Source organism: Vulpes lagopus, chromosome 23 (assembly GCF_018345385.1).
Source record: "Vulpes lagopus strain Blue_001 chromosome 23, ASM1834538v1, whole genome shotgun sequence".
Taxonomy (NCBI): domain Eukaryota; kingdom Metazoa; phylum Chordata; class Mammalia; order Carnivora; family Canidae; genus Vulpes; species Vulpes lagopus.
The window spans coordinates 60,064,902-60,085,091 of record NC_054846.1 but is presented as its reverse complement, the minus strand read 5'-3'; the positions used below and the strand labels follow the sequence as shown (position 1 = coordinate 60,085,091).

Below are 20,190 nucleotides of genomic sequence, written 5' to 3'. Positions count from 1 at the left end.
ATTTTTATTTATTTATGATAGTCACACACACACACACACACACAGAGAGAGAGAGAGAGAGAGGCAGAGACATAGGCAGAGGGAGAAGCAGGCTCCATGCACCGGGAGCCCGATGTGGGATTCGATCCCAGGTCTCCAGGATCGCGCCCTGGGCCAAAGGCAGGCGCTAAACCGCTGCACCACCCAGGGATCCCTATTATTGTATTCCTATAAGTATTCCTTAAATTTGTTCTGGAACACAGTTACTTGGAAGTAGTTTGAAACTTTTTGGTAAGATTTGCTAGATGAAACTGTGTTTTTGAGTCATGTTTAGTGTGATTATTACCCATTACTGGTGTAGGATCCTTCTGTGTACTTTACCCAATGCCCCATGAATTATGAAGTTTTCTAGTTTGGAAAGTTACTTAGCCTCTCTGGTGCTGTGTGAGCAAAGCTATTCGTTCTTTCCTTTACTCCTTTTTTTTTTTTTTTTGGAAGATTTTATTTATTTATTCATTCATGAGAGACACAGAAAGAGAGAGGCAGAGACACAGGCAGAGGGAGAAACAGGCTCCATGCAGGGAGCCTGATGTGGGACTTGATCCTGGAACTCCAGGATCACACCCTGAGCTAAAGGCAGACACCAACCACTGAGCCACTCAGACATCCTCCCTTTACTCCTTTCTAGTGGCTCTTTCCCTGGCTCAGGTAATTTCCTCACATGCTCCTCTCTGGGGTTCCCTCTGTGGTGCTCCTTCTTCTCTGGTGCACTGTCTTGCAAACTCCAGTTGCCTGGGACTATCTGGACTTCAAACTCTATCTCATCAACTTAAAGTTTACTGAGATATACCTGGGTTTCCCCTTCATGTGTTGTAGCCTGTAATCTCTCTCAAGGCAGTAAAGCTGGGCAATCAGACAACTCACCTCATATATTTCTTATATGTCAGGATTCACTGTCCTTTGCTATCTGGTGTCCAGTATTTTGGAGACCACTGTTTCACATAGTCCAGTGCTTTTGGCTGTTCCAAGCGGGAGAGATAATCTTATCCTTATTACTCCATTGTGGCCAGAAGTGGACATTTGTATCTGTTTTAAAAATAAATTACTCATATGATTAAGATGCAACCACCCCAGCCCTAGTCTGAAGGTTGATATTTGAGGACCATTGCCCTAAACCTATTGGACTACTCCTAATTTTTAGTCACCCATATACTTCTGTTTCTATGTTTTTGCTTTTCCAGTTCCCTAAGTCCTGAATACTTTCTCCTTATCTTTTATTTTATTTTATTTTTTTTTACTTTCTCCTTATCTTAAAAATATTTTAGAGTTTAATCAAAACGCTACATCCTCTTTCTCAGAGCAGCAAGGCTTCCACCTCTCTGCTGAAAAAGAAATCATTCCTTCCTAAGTGCTTTCATAGTAAATTCACTACTTTTAAGAAATCATAGTAGTTATTTTATTCTGCATCTTATAATTGTTTACTCATCTGTAAGATTCCTAAGGCCACTTTGTCTTTCTTGCACAAAGCAGGTATTACATTGTATCCTAAGGAATGAAGGCGAGCCTTAAGAGCAAAAAACTAAGTAGTAGAACAAAGCAGTACAGAGAGAGCAACTTAGAGTTTGACTTTAGGTGATTTGAAAGTCTTGTTTTTGCTCAGGAAATCTAAGATCCGGTTGGCAAATAGGTTTCCTGTTGTTTGGCGAATCTGATTAATACTATGTTGAAACGGGTTCTGAGACCACATCTTGACTCCATGAGAAAGCCAGCCATCAGATAATGAAATGTTGGAATATCTCAGGTATTTGGATAGTTTTGACTAAATGCTTGCAATATTTTGAAACAATAGCTAACAAGTACATAATGCGTGTCAGGCAGCGTTCTAAGTACGATGCACATATCAATTCATTTACTTTCCCTGACAATGCATTCAGGTAATTTCTATTAATATTCTCTTTATGTAGGGAAACGGGCACAGAAAGATTAAGAGACTTGCTCAAGTCACACAGGTTGTAATTTCAGCACTAGAGTTTGTGCTCTTGTCCCTGTTACACTGCCCTCATGCTGAACATTTATTATTTCAGAAAAATTAAGGTAGTTAGGTCACATAGCTATACCTTTATAGGATGGAAGAGACAAACAAAATTACTTTGTTGCTTGTTAATATGATAATGGTCCAGACTTCCCAACTTCCACCTCATATTAGAAAGATTTATCTTTCATGATTCTTACAATTATGTGTCATCCTTTGTTTTTTATTTCTTTAGGGTCCCTTGCCAGCTCCATTTTTGACCCGCTCAGATATCTTGTGGGTGCTTCAGGAGGAGTCTATGCTCTGATGGGAGGCTATTTTATGAATGTTCTGGTGGTAAGAACTTTGGGAATGGAATCTTTGAATTTTTTTGTTCTTTTAAAGAGTAACTAGTATTTGGTTCAGGGAATCTTCATCATATTTACTGAGCACTCATCTTCCTTCTGGGCACCAGAATTTTCCTTTTATATTTTAATCTCTTTTTTTTTTTCTGATCTCAAAAGTGATGAATACTAAAAAAAAAAAAAAAAAATTAAGTTGAAAAATAGTCAAAATCTCAAATATTGTATCTGTTAACAGTTTACTGTACATCCTTTTAAACCTTTTTCTATATGTATTCAAAATCCTGCCAAAATGAAGGCTACAAAAATGGACCCACTCTTAAAAATACCATTCTACATCTTAACATAGTTACCTTGATCCCATCTACCCATATCAGTACACAGAAATCACTTCAATCTCTTCAAGTGCTCCACAGCGCACTAGCTAGGCTGCATCCTGATTTAATCCTTCAATGAAAAGAAATTGGGGTGACTCCACCTATTCACACTTGTAGGTAATGCTGTAAGGATGTTCTCTTACATTTATCTTTTTGCATTTGTGTGTGTGTGTGTGTGTGTATTTTGGTAGGATAAATTCCTAGATATGGATTTACTGGGTGAAGGGTTTAAATTTTCATAGATAAATGCCAAATTGCCCTCCAAAGCTGGCATACCATGATATAGTATGTAAGAATGCCAACCACTTTCTAAAACAGCCTATAGTGTAATTCCTAACTAGTTCTTAAATCATTTAACCATGTAGGTATGTATACTTTATAAGAATACTCTAGGAGGAAAATAGGAAGCAATTATAAAACTATTCCAAAAATAGAAGTTATTTAGAAAAATGTTTTTCAAAATTTGGATTGCAACCCATTAGTGGTTGAGCAGTTTAAGAATTGTGACCAAAAATTAATCAAAAAGAGGGGCACCTGGCTGGCTCAGTGGGTACAGCACATGACTCTTAATCTTGAGGTCATGACGTCAAGCTCCATGTTGGGCATCGAGCCTTAAAGTAATAAAAAAATTAGGAAAATTAAAAAGAAAAAATTACAAAAATTTCAACATATATCACACATAATACTGGCTCTGTATGTACTGGATTGTTATGTAAATTGTTTCTGTAGGCTTTGATCATGGCAGTTTAAAAATAATTGATTTAGAATAAACTTGGGTATTTCAGTGTCTACTCTTTGGGAAGAGAGTCAATAAATTGAAGAGGAAAGGAGAAGTAACTCAATAAATTAAAGTGGAGATGTCTTTCTGATTCAGTAGTTATTTTTTAAATTTTTAAAAAAGATTTTATTTATTTATTCAGAGACACAGAGATTGAGATGCAGAGACACAGGCAGAGAGAGAAGCAAGCCCCATGCTGGGAGCTTGACGTGGGACTCAATCCCAGGTCTCCGGGATCATGCCCTGGGCGAAAGGCGGCGCTAAACCACTGAGCCACCAGGGCTGCCCATCAGTAGTTCTTTTTTTTAAAACATAATTTATTTATTTGGGGGGGGGCATGAGTGGGGTGAGGGGCAGGGGGAGAGGGAGAAGCAGGCTCCCCACTGGGCAGGGTGCCCAGTGGGAGCCTTGATCCTGGAACCCCAAGATCACAATCTGAGCTGAAGGCAGATGCTTAACCAACTGAGCCACCCAGGTGCCCTGACTCAGTTGTTTTTTGGTAACACAGAAGGGTACTGAAACTGGACTGAGATTTTTTTTTTTAAGTTTATGTATTTATTTTGAAAAGAGAGGGGGAGAATAGGCAGAGAGGCAGAGGGAGAGAGAATCTCAAGCCGACTCCCTTTGGCTGAGCACAGAGCCCCACACAGAACCTGATCTCACGGCCCTGAGATCATACATGACCTGAGATGAAATCAAGAGTCAGATACCCAAGTGACTGAGCCACTCAGGTGCCCCTGGACTGAGATTTTTCAACTAAAATCAAACTTGATCTTTTTAACCAATATTTTAAATTCTTTTAAATTATCTAAAAGAATTAAGGTAATACTCAAATTTTAACTAACTCCATTGGGAAAGAGGATAAAGTATTGAATGAATATTAACCAATAAAACCTTAAAAATATTTCATCAGTTAGTTTGACAGCATCTATCATCTATCTATCTATCTATCTATCTATCTATCTATCTATCATATCACTGACATGTGAAGTATTGATTTCATATTACTTATATTTATATTTTTTTCCTGCTAATGTAATTATGTCTATTTCATATCATGGAGTTAAATATTCATTTTGTTCTCCAAAGTGCACCAGCATTGTACTTCCCAAATACATTTGAAAACTGGCTGCAACAGCATTGCTTTATTTTGCAAATATTTGATACTCAAACTTCAAATGAAAAAGCAGATGGAGAGAGAGTACAGTTGAAATTTCATTGGCCAATAGATAGCTTACATTATTTTTATTTATCTCTTTACAAGAATTTTCGAGAAATGATTCCTGCCTTTGGAATTGTCAGACTACTGATCATCATCCTTATAAGTAAGTTTGTTTTGTGAACACTTCACACCTATAGTGTTATTGGTTTGACCTCCAGAGGGCCTCACTTTTCCTAAACACTAGCATGGAGTGACAAAGAACTGTGGCTCCATAGCCCTAAGCAGAAAGGTCCATGGAGGAGTTTTCACAGACACCCATGGGTGGCTTTTAGAGGTGCCTCAGTAATGAGTTTTTGCTTTTTGTTTCTTTCTGGAGTGGGGGAAGTCAAGAGAGCAGAGCTTTAGGTACTCTGTCTACTTTAACCACACAGTTTCATTTATGTTTCTTTTTCTTTTTTCATTTATGTTTTATATATTGGATTTTTCTCATTCATACATTGGACCCTGTATATGATTTTGTCTGAAATGGGGAAAGCTTGAAAACCACTGACATAATCTGTTTTCTTCCTCAATTTATACATTGTCAGATTAAAAAAAAAAAAAAAAAAAGAACAAAACACCGATCTAGGATCTAAGCACAGAGTGGGTGGCTTAGGGTTGAAGACAGAGGCAGAGGGTCCAGGAACAAGCAGGATGGCGAATGTGGCTTTTGAAATCTCTAAGAATTATAGCAGAGAATTACATGCTGAGGGAATTTAGGAAGGGTGCTCAATCTGGAGAGGAGGTGGAATTTTAGCTGAGTCGGAATGTCAGGGCAGATTCTGGGTGGGGGCAGGCCACCCAGGGTAGAAGAAGGAGGAGCCAGGGCAGGGCTAGTAACTCATGTTTCTGCACCTGCTCTGGTTGAAGCTGTAGCCGCACAGGGGAAGACAGACCCTGGGTCAGACTGTAGGGTCACGCTTGGAGGCCAAGATGGAGGTGATGCTTGATAAAACCGAAGATTTGGGCTGTCCACATGAAAGGAAGAAATGAAAAAAAAAAAAAAAAAAAAGAAAGAAAAAGAAAGGAAGGAATGGTTCTGCTAATGGGTATCAGGAGTTCAATTATCCACATTGCTGGGAACAGGGCCAACTACCTCTGAGCAAAGACACTAAATCCAGCTTATGGGCACTTCCGCTGTAAACACAAGACTCATCCTGAGAGAAGATAAGTGACTTGTTTATAGGTCACATATACTCTACGTAATATTTTTGTCCCTGAGAAATTGAAAATGGGAGGGAAAGTTGTGAGCACAGAAGGGAGAGCAAGTGTCTGGGCTTGGTGAGGAGAATCGCTGTGCAGCAGAGCTGCCACCTGGGCTGTTAAGCGTCACAACCAGGACCAAGGGACAAATCCTGTGACCAAAAAATGTTGCCACACACAAGTTACCCGGTTTTCAATCTGTTTCTTTTATTTATTTATTTATTTTTTATTTATTTTATTACTTTTTTTTATTTATTTACGATAGTCACAGAGAGAGAGAGAGAGAGGCAGAGACACAGGCAGAGGGAGAGGGAGAAGCAGGCTCCATACCCCGGGAGCCCGACGTGGGATTCGATCCCGGGTCTCTAGGATCGCGCCCTGGGCCAAAGGCAGGCACTAAACCGCTGCGCCACCCAGGGATCCCTCAATCTGTTTCTTTTAGGTAATTATGAATGACTTTGTAAAGGGAGCCTCAGACCCTTGATGGGGAAATGGTTTTAATACTCTTCAGTGTTGGAGTAAAAACCCTTTCCTTATGCACAGGGAGGCTCCAAAAATAGTTTATGTAACATTATGTCATTCCTGAGGTAAGTAATAAAGTCACTTCATTTTACAAAGTAGCTAAGACCCCTTAGCGTTACCCTTCCCTTCTCCTTGGCACGGGCCACTTCTGAAAGTTCTTTGGCCTGGTTTGCCTGCAACTGAAGATGAGGAAAGTTGCAACACACGTTAGAGTAACAAAATATGAGTATTTAAAAAATTTTAAACACATTTCCTTGGGAAAATGTATAGTTTTTAAAAAAGGGCAAAAAAAAGGTGAATTATTATTAATTATGAAGGCTAGTTGGCCTTAAGTACCTTCCTTCATGAAGCCTTATTTTTGGATGTGTAAGGCAACTGGGCTTCCCTTTTGAAAAAGGAAATCCTGCATTTTCACCTTTCAAAAAAAAATCCATGTAAAGGCAACTTCTCTTAAAATCAGTGTCAGATTTTTAGTGAGGACAATGAGTTGGTTTATTGGAACAGAAGCTTCTTTTCAGGTGGGAGACATGATTGCAGCGGATGTAGAAGCAAGCTCCCCTGGGAAGCAGAAGGACCTGGGCAGAGATATGGAGGAAGAGCCTGAGCCGAGAGAAAGAGATTGGAGAAACTGACAGTTGAGGGTCACAAAAACTTTCTGAAAGGAGGCCTCCTCCTGTGGATGACAACGAGGCCAGAGTAACTGCTTCCAGTAAGTCAGCCCTGTCCCATGGGGTGGTTTTCTTAGACTTTCCTAGTTCTGTCTCTGTGGTGTGCCTTTACACTGGATTAGGAGATTCACAAGAGGATCGAAAATACAACACAGCCGAATTTAATCCGGTGTGTTGTGTAATAGTCATTTACAGTTAAATTACTATTGAGTACTTCCTCGACCTCCATTCCGGTCTAGTCACTTGAACATCATCAATACTGTCCTGAAAAGGGAAATGAGCCACAACACGGGGTCGTGATGCTATTTTCCCAAAGGCAAGGACTAGGCCTTTCCATCTGCGAGGACACGACAGCTCACTAAGTGGAGCACAGGGTGGGGTGGGGACAGTGGGTGTGGAATGTGACAGCTGTACAAGAGGTTTCCAAGTGCAGGGCACACGGAGGGCGGAGTTCTTCTAGGCCAAGAGACCCCCAGGATCTGGCTTCTTTGAAGGAGATCCAAGTTCTGGCTTTCACTGTCCCATTGGAGATGTGGACGCATGTCATTCCTTGGTCCGTCTTCAGTGCTCCTGGTGGGGGAGAGAGGGGCCTCCACAGCCAGACTGCTTACGGTTCGGATCCTGCCCCCGCCTCTGAGCTGTGTGGCCTTGGATGAGTACTTACCCTGGGTATTTTGGTTTCCCTATGGATAAGATGCCACCATCATTTCTCGCCCGGACTGGTGCAGTATCAGTTGTCTCCTGCTCCGTCCTTGCTCCCTTCCAGTCCTCCCTGTAGGGCAGCGAGAACAATCTTGTGAAAACATGAGTTGAATCATATCACTCCTGTGCTCAGACACCTTCCTAGGTTTCCTGCCACTTGGAGTCAAAGCCCTTACAGTGGGCCATAAAGCCCCTACAGGATTTGTCCCCTGTTCCACGCCTATCATTTTATCCCTACTTATAGTCCAGAGTCACCTGGAGGTCTTGTTAAAACACAGACTTTGGAGCCCCATCTTCAGAGTTTTCTGGTTCAGTAAGGCTGGGGTGGGCCTGAGAGTTTTTATTTTATTTTGTTTTATTTATTTTATTTTATTTTAATTTAATTTAATTTAATTTAATTTTATTTTATTTTAATTTATTTGAGAATTTAAATTTCTACTAAGTTCCCAGGTGAATGTTATTGCTGCTCTTGGAGGGGCAGGGAATCACTCTGAAAATTAGCCAGCCAGCCAGCTCAGCTCCAGCACATCAGGCACAGTCCTGCCTCAGGGACTTTGCACTTGCTCTTCCCTCTGCCTGGAAGACTCTTACTTCAGATGTCAGCATGGCTTGCTCTCTGATCTCTGTCAAATGGCATAGTCTCAGTGAGACTGTTCCTGACTCTCCAACTAAACATAACACCCTACTCCCAGCTTTCCTAATCCTCCTTCCTCTCTTTGCATTTTGTCCATTTGATGGAGCATTTAGCGTCATTTGATGTAGTGTATGTTTTACTGGTGTGCCCCAACCTCTCCGCCCCAACTAGACCATCCGCTCTATGAAGCAGGGCTGTTTGGTCTGTTCCCTGCAGTATCTCCACCACCTAGAAGAGTGCCTGGCGCATAGAAGATAACCAGTAGATACAGGTGGGATGAACGCATCTGTAAAATGGGATAATGATATACTTATTTCCTAGGGTCTTTGTGAGGATTAGGGAATTAATACCCATAAAGCTCTTACAGCAGCACCTGGCACAGAGTAAATCTCAATAAATGTTAGCTGCCACCATTATCAGAAGAGAACCCAAAACATCTGGTGTGTTGTTGTGGCGCTCCTGGGGGCTTCATCAGGCTGTTTTTCTTTCTAGTTATGTCGGATATGGGGTTTGCTCTCTACAGAAGGTTCTTTGTCCCTGCAGACGGGTCACCGGTGAGTTCAGTTTATTATGTTTTTCAATGAAAGCTTGTTTACCTATCCTATCCAAAAAGGCCCAGCAAATAGGGGCACCCATTTAGGGCAGCCAAACTTCCATTAGGAAGGCAAGCAAATTCCTGAGGAAATCAGACTTTTGGATTGTCCTTTCACTTAACTCTCTCACAGCCCTGATCCCCACCAGCTCTATTTCTCTGCACCTGCCCTACTGGGAGCAAAACAGGGGAGAAGGAATTTTATAAAAAGCTGATTGGAAAATAGCAATGAAAATTTGGGTCCAGATGACTTGGCAGTAAAAAAAAAAAAAACAACATAAAAACATAAAAAAACACCTGGCAAAGATTTTCAGTTTTAAGTAGTCTTTGAATTGGATAGTTTGTTTGCATATTTGTGTGTATCCATCATCTGGGTTCTCATTCTGACATTCCATTTATGTGGGGTCAGACACGGCTCCTACTGAGATCCCTTGTGGTCATGCAACACATTCTCTTGACATATAGAACCATCCCGAACATGATGGTGACAGAGAATGAGAAACAGTGGCTCCGTCCTGTGCACTCAGAGAGCTGATGAAATGACATTTTTTGGCTCTGCACGTTCTCAGAACATCTCCTCTCTGTGCACATGGGAGTTTTATGTCTCTTTTGCCTCATTCTCCTTGTTCTGTGAGCTTTTGGGACTCTTGTTTGATGGCATTTGTGTTTTAGGAAGAGGGTGATGCAGCTCGAATATGAAAACAGCATTTTCTTCACTTTTCATTGCTCCCCTCTCCCTCCCCAGGTGTCTTTTGCAGCCCACATTGTAGGCGGATTCACTGGAATGTCCATAGGTTACACTGTGTTTAGCTGCTTTGATAAGGCACTGCTGAAGGATCCACGATTTTGGATGGCAATTGCAGCTTATTTTGCTTGTGTCTTATTTGCCGTGTTCTTCAACATTTTCCTATCCCCGGCAAACTGACCTGCCTCTCATAGGAAGCAAGTAATGAAAAGAGCCATCTGGGAAAAGAACTGAAGTCTAGGAAGAGACAGAGAAGTCCTTGCAAATGCTGATAGTTTTATAAAGAGGTCAGAACACAACTGAAGTTCTCAGTTTCAAAGACTGTTTACAAAGGGGGTTAGGGTTTAGGGATGGGGATTCTGAAAGCAGGAGGAGGGAAAAGAGAGAGAGGGAGCAGGGGAGGGACGGTAAAAAGCAGGCATTGGCTCTTTCCAGACATGTGGTCTCTTTTTAAAAGAGACTTGCTCTCCTTGGAGGATATATTATAGAGACTGTTTGATAGAACCCACATATATTGTACTGTGCTGATAATAAAAACTTTTCATACTTGTGTCAGACTATTGATAATCACCTTCAATCACTGTTGGGGTGGACATATCACTGTTTGAGGTGGTTTATATGCATTATTGCTCATCTTTTCAGTGACCCAGAAAGGTGGCTATTACTCTGTATCTGGGGGGAGGACATGGAAACTCATTAAGAAAAATCAAGTAACTTGTCTAAGAGGGCGCAGGATTTAAAGGTTGGTAATGACTCGAAAGCCCATCCTCTCCCCTACTGGTCTAATGATGCTCTTTCCCCCAAATCCTGCAAGTTGTGGGTATCATGGGAGTATAGGAACAAACATTTCTGTGAGTGTGCCATAAGTGGTAGAAATATCTGTAAAAGAAGACTGAAAATTTTCTGGACTGCCAGTTTAAGATTCTAGAAGTGTGTCTAGGACCCCAAGGAACCTAGAAGTAGCTTTCTGGTGCATACGAGGCACCTGGACTCTGGATTCTCTCTTTTTTTTTTTTTTTAAGATTTTATTTATTTATTCATGAGAGACATAGAGAAAGAAAGAGAGAGAGGCAGACTCAGGCAGAGGGAGAAGCAGGCTCCATGCAGGGAGCCCGACGTGGGACTTGATCCCAGGACTTCCAGGATCACTTCCTGGGCTGAAGGCGGCACTAAACCTCTGAGCCACCCAGGGATCCCTGGATTCTCTTCCTTTACATGAGTGGCTCTTCTGGGAGTGGGTAGGATTTATTTACAAAAGGTAAAATGTCAGATCTGAAGGCTGAGAAGCCTGTCTCCTTTCTTATTATAGAACCCAGATTGTTGGCCATTTATTCTTTTTTTTTTTAAGTTGGCTTCATGTTGGGACGCCTGGGTGGCTTAGTTGGTTAAGCATCTGACTCTTGATTTTGGTTCAGGTCATGATTTCAGGGTCATGGGATGGAGGCCCCCTCCCCCCCCATTGGGCTCTGAGCTCAGCCTGGAGCCTGCTTGGGATTCACTCTCTCTGTCCCTCCCTCCCTCTCCTCGCCCCCCCCCCCCAAAAAAAAGTAGGCTCCATGGAGCCCAACACAGGGCTTGAACTCACAACCTTGAGATCAAGACCTGAGCTGAGACCACGAATTAGATGCTTAACCAACTAAGCCACCCAGGCACCTTGGTCAGTCTTTTCCAAAAATAGTAGTTTGGGGCCATGTGAACACAGGAAATACAATTTTTTCTTTCATCATTGGTGTGTTTTATTTATAAACACCTATCTAAACATGTTGCTAAATAAATAAATAAACAAACAAACATGTTGCTGTATCCTGAAAGGAGCATACCTACTTACATAGATATATCGAGAAATGTATTATTTCACCATATTGAGAAAAATGGATCGGAGATTTGTTAAAAAAATGTTTTTCAATTTGAGTATGAGAATATGCATGGGAGTTTTGTGTCTCTTTTGCCTCACCTCCTTGTTCTGCAGGCTGTGGGGCTATGTTTTTGGTTAAACAAAGATGTGAACAAGAAGTTAAAAGAGTCCTTCTTACCTTCCCACCCTGAACCTTCTCTTTTCCCTGGTGATGCCTGCTGTCGACAGCTGGGTGTGTTCTCACAGACCTTTTTCCATCCATGATGCACAGAAAGGAAAATGGATTTGAGTTGAGGCCTGGCTCACTCACTGCAGTGAACGGCACTGAATCTGCTCTGCACCCCCAAAGGGGCAAGTTCAGAGATCATGTTGAAGATACTGTGGGATAATTTCTAAGAATGATTTGCTTCTCAAGAAAGATCTGGGTTAATCTCTGTTCCAGGTAATTAAATATACATATGAAATGCAGGTTTTAACAAGATAAGTGAGATTATACTACATGTATTGCTCTGTAACTTAGTTTATAATGGGACATAGAGACCTTCATTCTCTGAGTTGCTGAAGGATAAAGACGTACTGTGGTTATTTAACCACGCCTCTATTGGACACTCAGGCTACTGATTTTGTACTATTATCAACCCTACTATGTGAACTTCCTAGTACATGCAGTGTGCCTTTGAGCATGATTGCTGAATGAATCTTTTAAGCACCCAGAAGCAGAAATGTTAATTTTCAGATTTAAACTGCCTTTTAAGTAGCTGCATCCATTAATATTCTTATTGAAAGTGGATGATAGTAATTTTCCTCACACTTTTGCAAAAAGCAGGTATTGTAAATCATTGAAAAATTTGCATTTTGATAGTTAAAAAATAAATACTTCACTGAGATTTGTATTTGTCTACTAATGAGGCTTAGTGTTTTCCAAGTTTATTAATAATTTATATATTACATATATGTAATTTATACAATATACAAATATGAATAAATATTTATACTTTTTTCACTGTGAAATAGTTGCATTTAATCTGAAAAGTATCTATTAATTGGCAAAGAAGCCCAGAGAAGGGGTGCCTGGCTTGTTCAGTTGGTAGAGCTCTCTCTCTCTCAAGGTTCTAAGTTTGAGCTCCAGGCTGGGGAGTAGAGATAACTTAAAAATAAAAAATCTTTGGGGCATCTGGGTGGCTCGGTGGGTTGAGTGTCTGCTTTTGGTTCAGGTTGTGATCCCGGGGCCCTGGGATCGAGTCCCACATTGGGCTCCCCGCAGGGAGCCTGCTTCTCCCTCTGCCTATATCTCTGCCCCATTCTGGTCTCATGAATAAATAAATAAAATCTAAAAAACCACCACCAAACAAACAAACAAACAAACAAACAACCTTAAAAAAAAAAAAAAAAGCCCAGAGGAGAAATATTCATCTGTCATGGTCAACCCATCAGGTCACTAGCTCTGAAGACTTGAGACCTTTAATGACCTAAACGGAAGTCTAATTGTTCATAACAGAAAACTAGACAGAGAAACAATTCATCGAACGATGAAACCATTTTTAGTCAGGGACTTTTTGGTACTAGAAACATGGTTCACATTATCTCAACCAGTACTATTTAATTGGGTTCCCTAGGGGGCAAAATTACTGTTAAAAAAAAAGCATGCAAACATCTGGTATTTTAAATTTGACATCTCTGAATTATAGAGGAACCATCTGAACAGCTTAATTTGGGGCTTATCACTTCAGTCTTCTAAGCTGCTGTGTTATTAGAAATAGTGGAAATATTCTTCATCTGTCCTGTCCAATAAAGTAGCCACAAGGCACATGCAAGCCCTTACGTTTTAATTAAAATTAAGTAAGATTAAAAAACTCAGTTCCTGTGTTACACAAATCATGATGCGAGCACCCAATGGCTATCTGTAGTTAGTGGCTACCTTATTGGTCAGTCCAGAGAGAGTTTATTACAACCCAGGGAGGGTTGTAGAAGCAAGAACAATGAGTCCAAATGATTTGAGCTGACGCTGACTCACTGCTCAGACTGAACTTTTCTACACTTGCAAAGGGACACTTTCAGAGAACAAACATGACTTGCTTCTCCGATTTATCTAAACAGGTTTGTGTTAATCTCTGTTTTTGCAAATTAAGAAAGAGTTGTTTGAAATGTTCTTATTTTTTCCTTTTGAATTCTATGGGATTGAATCTGTGTATACTAGTATTCATGTCATTGGATATGAAAGCTTCAGAACCTAAGATTTGTAGCTAAATGATTTACTGCTCCTTCTTTCAGTAAATTCTATGCTTTTGTACTTTAAGGCGAAAAGCAACAACAGCATTTTGGGGGGATTATAGAGATGCTCATGGTAAAAACAAATTAAAATACATATAATTATAACAAATTAAGTTGACTGTAATCATACACCCAGAGATTATCATAGTATCCTTTTTTTTTTTTTTTTCTTTTTTAAGGTTTTATTCAGTTAAGGCACACGACTTAACTGACGGGGCCTCTCAGACACACCCATAGTTATTACCTTGATGAGTATCCTTCTAGGCTTTTTTGTATGCATCAGTACATATAAACAAATATACAATTATGGGGTCATACTGTTCTATTTTGTAAACTGAAATGATATATCAAATATCTTTTCTTTTAAAGATTTTATTTATTTATTCATTAGAGACACACACAGAGAGAGAGAGAGAGAGAGAGAGAGAGAGGCAGAGACACAAGCAGAAGGGAGAAGCAGGTTCCATGCAGGAAGCCCAATGTGGGACTCGATCCTGAGACTCCAGGATCACGCCCTGAGCTGAAGGCAGATACTCAACCGCTGAGCCACCCAGGCATCCCTCAAATATCTTTTTATATTAGTAGTATTTATCATTTTTACTGGTTGCATAGTACCATACTATAGATGCACTATTATTGATTATGGACGATACTGTCTTTCTTGTATTGATAATTATTTTGGACATTTTCATTTTGTGATTATTATAAACAATATGAATAATAACATTGTTTACACTTTTAAAGTGTTTTGGATTGTGGATCAAAGAATATACTATCAATAACATTATAAAAGGTAAATAGAGATTTTCTCTAACTCAGGAATACAACTAAATTTAGAAGGTTGATGCTTTTGCAAACCTTTTAAACTGTACTAAGTTTTAGAAAAAGAACTAAAGACTTTAGAACCAGTTATTTAAAAAGCCCAAATGATCACTATTTGACATACCTAATTTAAATAAACTTTTAAGAGAAAACAGATGATTTCTTAACGTTTTTTTCATGCAAATCTCAGTGCACCCAAATAGGAAAAATAACAGTTTAGTAGAATAGGATCTGACTTTAATCTGATTTTTTTCCCCACACTGATTTTTAATGCCAGTTCCAGCTGTGTGACCTTGGGTAATTTAAAGATTTTTATTTATTTTTTGTGGGGAGGGGCAGAGGGAGAAGGAGAGAGAGAATCCCAAGCTGACTCTGCGCTTAGTGCAGAGCCTGATATGGAGCTTGATCTCACAACCCTGAGATCATGACCTGAGCCAAAATCAAGAGTTGGATGTTTCGGGGATCGCTGGGTGGCTCAGTGGTTTAGCGCCTGCCTTTGGCCCAGGGTGTGATTCCTGGAGACCCAGGATCGAGTCCCATGTCAGGCTCCCTGCATGGAGCCTGCTTCTCCCTCTGCCTGTGTCTCTGCCTCTCTTTCCCTGTGTCTATCATGAATAAATAAAAAATCTAAAAAAAAAGAAAAAAGGGGATCCCTGGGTGGTGCAGTGGTTTGGTGCCTGCCTTTGGCCCAGGGCGCGATCCTGGAGACCCGGGATCGAATCCCACATCGGGCTCCCGGTGCACGGAGCCTGCTTCTCCCTCTGCCTGTGTCTCTGCCTCTCTCTCTCTCTGTGACTATCATAAACAAATAAAAATTAAAAAAAAAATTAAAAAAAAAAGAAAGAAAAAAGAAGAGTTGGATGTTTGGTCGACTGAGCCACCCAGGTGCCCTGACCTTGGGTATAATGTAAGGTGTGTCTCAGTTTCTCTATCTGTAAACTGAGGAAACAACATACCTACCTTCTAAGATTTTTGTGATGAACATATCATTTAGCTATAGCATCCCAGTCTTTCTTTATTTTTTATTTTTTTTATAAATTTATTTTTTATTGGTGTTCAATCTGCCAACACATAGAATAACACCCAGTGCTCATCCCATCAAGTGCCCCCCTCAGTGCCCGTCACCCAGCCACACCAACCCCCGCCCACCTCCCCTTCCACCACCCCTAGTTCATTTCCCAGAGTTAGGAGTCTCTCATGTTCTGTCTCCCTTTCTGATATTTCCCACTCATTTTTTTCTCCTTTCCCCTTTATTCCCTTTCACTATTTTTTATATTCCCCAAATGAATGAGACCGGTACCCTACACATTCAGAGAAACTTCTCTAGTAACAAACTATAGAAACGATCCCTGAAAGTATAGTCTTAGCATCCCAGTCTCTTATTTAATTGTGTAACATTTTCCTTTACATATAGGATATAGGATACACATTGATATTTTAAAGTTACGAAAACATTCCTCTTTGTATCTTTCCTGTGGGATGTAACTTCCTCTTAGAACTAGGATATCTATCTTAATATGGAATGTACTGCTTGATAATCCAAGCATGTAAATTATAATTTGCCCACTGTTCCTTCCACAAAAGCAAGCTAAAGTGTCTTCAATAGGTCAAATATTGTTACAATGAAAAAATATCATCACCACAACAGCCATCAGTTTATTTCAAGAACTATCTAATATCATTCTGGTAGCACAAAAATAGTTGAACATTTTTGGAGTTCTTTCTTTCTTTGCATTAATCTTTAAATTCTATTTTTTTTATAAATTTTTATTTACTTACGATAGTCACACAGAGAGATTGAGAGAGAGAGGCAGAGACACAGGCAGAGGGAGAAGCAGGCTCCATGCACCGGGAGCCCGACGTGGGATTCGATCCTGGGTCTTCAGGATCGTGCCCTGGGCCAAAGGCAGGTGCCAAACCGCTGCGCCACCCAGGGATCCCCTAAATTCTATTTTTTTTAATTTAAATTTTACTTAGTTAACTGAAGTTCATTTTAAGATGATAAAAATGTATACAATTATTCATTAAGGATTTTACAGATATTCATAAATATTACTGAAATTTCTGTTTCGAAAATGCTCAACAACTGCCAGAAAGCCACCAGAAATTTGACACTTATATGTGGATTAAAAAACAAATCTAAATTCTTTAGCAAAAACCAGATCTGTTTCCTCTGGTTTCATTAAGTGCTGTATCTTACTGACTTATCAAAAGAAACCCATTCATTTTCCCTTGAGTGTATAAATGGGGTTTTTAAAAGCACTGACTTTGGTTATAATTTTTATATAATCTTAATAAAGAGGTTTATAAAATCATGTCAGTAGTCTTAGAAACCTCTCCAAAAGTTCTCCGTTAAACAAAGTAAAACAGTAATAAACTTCAGCTAACAATAACAAGATTCCTTTCTTGTAGGGAATCCTACGATTGTTGTTTTTTTTTTAAGTTTTATTTACTTATTTTAAATAATCTCTATACCCAACATGGGACTTGAACTCACAACCCTAAGATCAAGAGTCACATGCTTTTCTGAGTCAGCCAAACACCCATCTACATTCTATTCTTCATAGAGAGTATATACAACCCCCTCCTCCAGGTATCTTTTTTTTTCTTCATTGCATTATGACGTCTAAACATAAGTGATTTTCAATTCCTGATATCTTACATATATTCTTGATAAAATGATCAGTTCTCTAGGGAAAAAGTAGAGCAACCAGTACACTTAGAGAGTGATGCTTTCTTTGTTCATGTTTTGGCCATAGGTTTGCTTTACGAAACAGCACGCCCTTCAGAATAGAAGAATTCATCTGTCTCCTATCTGATGGGGTTCAGAGTGAAGATGGCTGAGTAAATAAGCATGGGGAACTGGAATTTCCTTGGAGGCATCCTGGAGGAAGTTCACATCCACTCCACCATAATTGGAAAGATCTGGCTCACTGTCCTGTTCATATTTCGAATGCTTGTTCTGGGTGTAGCAGCTGAAGATGTCTGGAATGATGAGCAGTCTGGCTTCATCTGTAATACAGAACAACCTGGCTGCAGAAATGTGTGCTATGACCAGGCCTTTCCTATCTCCCTCATTAGATATTGGGTTTTGCAGGTGATATTTGTGTCTTCACCGTCCCTGGTCTATATGGGCCATGCTTTGTACCGACTGCGGGTTCTGGAGAAAGAGAGGCAGAGGAGGAAAGCTCAACTGAGAGGAGCACTGGAGGGGGTGGGGTTTGAAGTACCTGGGGATCGGAGAAGACTGGAGCAAGAACTCTGTCAGCTGGAACAAAGGAAACTAAATAAAGCTCCACTCAGAGGAAACCTGCTTTGCACTTATGTGGTACACATTTTCACTCGCTCTATGGTTGAGGTTGGGTTCATAATTGGACAGTATCTTTTATACGGATTTCATTTACAGCCTTTATTTAAATGCCATGGCCACCCATGTCCAAATGTAATTGACTGCTTTGTCTCAAGACCAACAGAAAAGACAATATTCCTATTATTTATGCAATCTATAGCCACTGTTTCACTTTTCTTAAATGTTCTAGAAATTTTCCACCTCGGTTTTAAAAAGATTAAAAGAGGGCTTTGGGGACAATATAAGTTGAAGGATGAGCATAATGAATTCTTTGCGAACAAGTCAAAACAAAATCTTGCCAAATATCAGAGCACATCTGCATACTCACTGAAGGGATTCTCTTCTGCACCTGATTATTATCTGTTAATGGAAAAGCAAAAACACCCAGCAGCGTGTCCTAGTTTAAGTTCACCCGCATTTCAGGCAGATCCTGACAACCACAGTGGAAATGATGAGAAATGCATTTTAGATGAACAAGAAACTGTACTTTCTGATGAGATGCGTACACTTAGTGCTACGTGTAGTCATCTTCAACACATCAGCTCATGTAATAATGAAGACACTCATAAAATATTTAGAAGAGAAGTGGGTACCCCATTAAAGGAAAAGAGAGAAATGGCCTGCAAAGACGGCAAAAGGAACCACTGCTCTAGAGGTCATTGTTCTATTCCAGGTGTTGCTATAGAACTGGACAATCACATGGGGCAGTCATCCCAAACAGCTTTCCCTCCACCTGCTCAGGGTGCTTGGGAACAGTCGTGGCTTAGCACGACATGGGGTCCCTCTCCTGAAGAGGAAAATCAGGGGTCACCCCCTAAAGGAAACCTCAAGGGTCAGTTCAGAGAGGGCACGATTAGAACCCTTCCCCCTTCGCAGGGAGACTGCCAAGCACCTGACATTTCAGACACTCCTGATTCTTTGGGACAGTTGACCTTCGAATCTGATTTGGTCAGAGGCTGCAATAATCCTACTGCTTGTCCTCCAAATCATTCAGTGTTGCTGACAAACCACCTCACTGGCAGGCGGGCTCCCACAGACCTTCAGATCTGAGCAGCTGTGGGCTCCTAGACTTTCTGCATAGTTATCACAGAGGTGGCCTAGTGGTGGTGGAGCACAGGTAAGGGCAGCTCTAAAGACCAGCTGTTCCGACAGACCATTGCAAACCCATCTCAAAAAGAAAAACACGCATCAATTCTGAATGGCGAAGGGGCAGTTTTAAATTCAAAGCCATAGTTACCAAATCAGGGTTACTGCTTCACAGGCTCCCTTCAGAATCCATGAAAACTGATTCTTGCAAAGTCACAAATTCAGAACTGAGGCTTCACGGTTTGGAACGAGGTTTTTCCTTGAAGGAAGTACAGCCTTGGGAGATGGTTCTGGATCTACATCATCCTCCTTTTGGTTGCGAATCTTTTGTTTCTGGACGATGGTTAAATGGGACTTAATTTAGTTTCCTTATAGACTGCAACTTGCTGCCTCTTGAGTGTAACGATGACGTTGCTATCTAGTAAATAAAATCTTAAAAAAAATCGGTGGCTTCAGAGCATCGTGATTCATTGCCCAAGTTGGCGGGCGTAGCTCCACACTCCCTGGTTCCTCTAACCACTTCACTCACCAGCGCCTACCTTGCAGGAGAATGAAAAGAAGAAATTCTTTTAAAAGAAGAAATTCTGTTAAACAGGTTTAACACCGGCACTCAGTACGACGTCACTGCTCACCCTCCAGGGGCCCTTCTCAATCACGCCGGCCACAAAACAAACTCTGAAAGTAAACAGCCGGAGCTGAAACATAACGACTCCAAGCGCTCGGTCGACCGGCGGCGGGTGGCGCGCCCCTTTCCGGGAGGAGCGCCAGGAAGCCAGCGCGTCCAGGTGGGCTAGCGCCCCTACCGAGGTCCCGGGGGAGGCAGGTGCGCCCAGCCCCGCGCCCGCGCATCCCGCCGCGCTCCGGCCCCCGCAGGCCCCGCCCCCGGGCGCCCCGCCCCCTCCGGCCCCACCTGGACGCCCGTCCGAGTCCCCTCGACCTCGCCTCTCGCTGAGCCACCGAACCGCCGCAGGGACCGGAAGAGGAAGGCGAGGCGCGGCCCCGGGAGCAGGAGGCGGGCGCGCGCAGCCTCCCT

General features: G+C 41.1%; 2 protein-coding genes, 1 long non-coding RNA gene and 1 pseudogene across 3 annotated transcripts in view; 2 read left to right on the top strand and 2 right to left on the bottom strand.

The window, feature by feature from the left end:
- The window catches only part of RHBDL2 (rhomboid like 2), a 49,110-nt gene extending 38,256 nt beyond the window's left edge, over positions 1–10,854 (top strand). Inside the window, 4 exon segments of the mRNA XM_041738427.1 lie at positions 2,247–2,347; positions 4,772–4,832; positions 8,930–8,991; positions 9,775–10,854. Coding sequence (XP_041594361.1) covers positions 2,247–2,347; positions 4,772–4,832; positions 8,930–8,991; positions 9,775–9,954 — 404 coding nt within the window. The 3' untranslated portion in view covers positions 9,955–10,854.
- On the bottom strand, positions 6,216–20,150 carry LOC121481226. The gene is made up of 3 exons (XR_005985236.1): positions 20,068–20,150; positions 19,309–19,696; positions 6,216–7,873 (listed from the first exon to the last, which is right to left on the bottom strand). It is a non-coding gene; the product is annotated as an uncharacterized LOC121481226 (long non-coding RNA).
- Positions 15,982–16,087, bottom strand: LOC121481714 (annotated as a pseudogene).
- Positions 17,577–19,121, top strand: GJA9 (gap junction protein alpha 9). The gene has a single exon (XM_041738425.1). The coding sequence runs from the start codon at positions 17,577–17,579 to the stop codon at positions 19,119–19,121; it is 1,545 nt and encodes a 514-aa protein (XP_041594359.1).
- Positions 20,151–20,190: the final 40 nt, after the last annotated feature.

What these genes read in the sequence shown, in the direction of transcription:
- GJA9 (XM_041738425.1), top strand. Translation starts at nt 17,577, where the DNA reads ATGGGGAACTGGAATTTCCTTGGAGGCATCCTGGAGGAAGTTCACATC.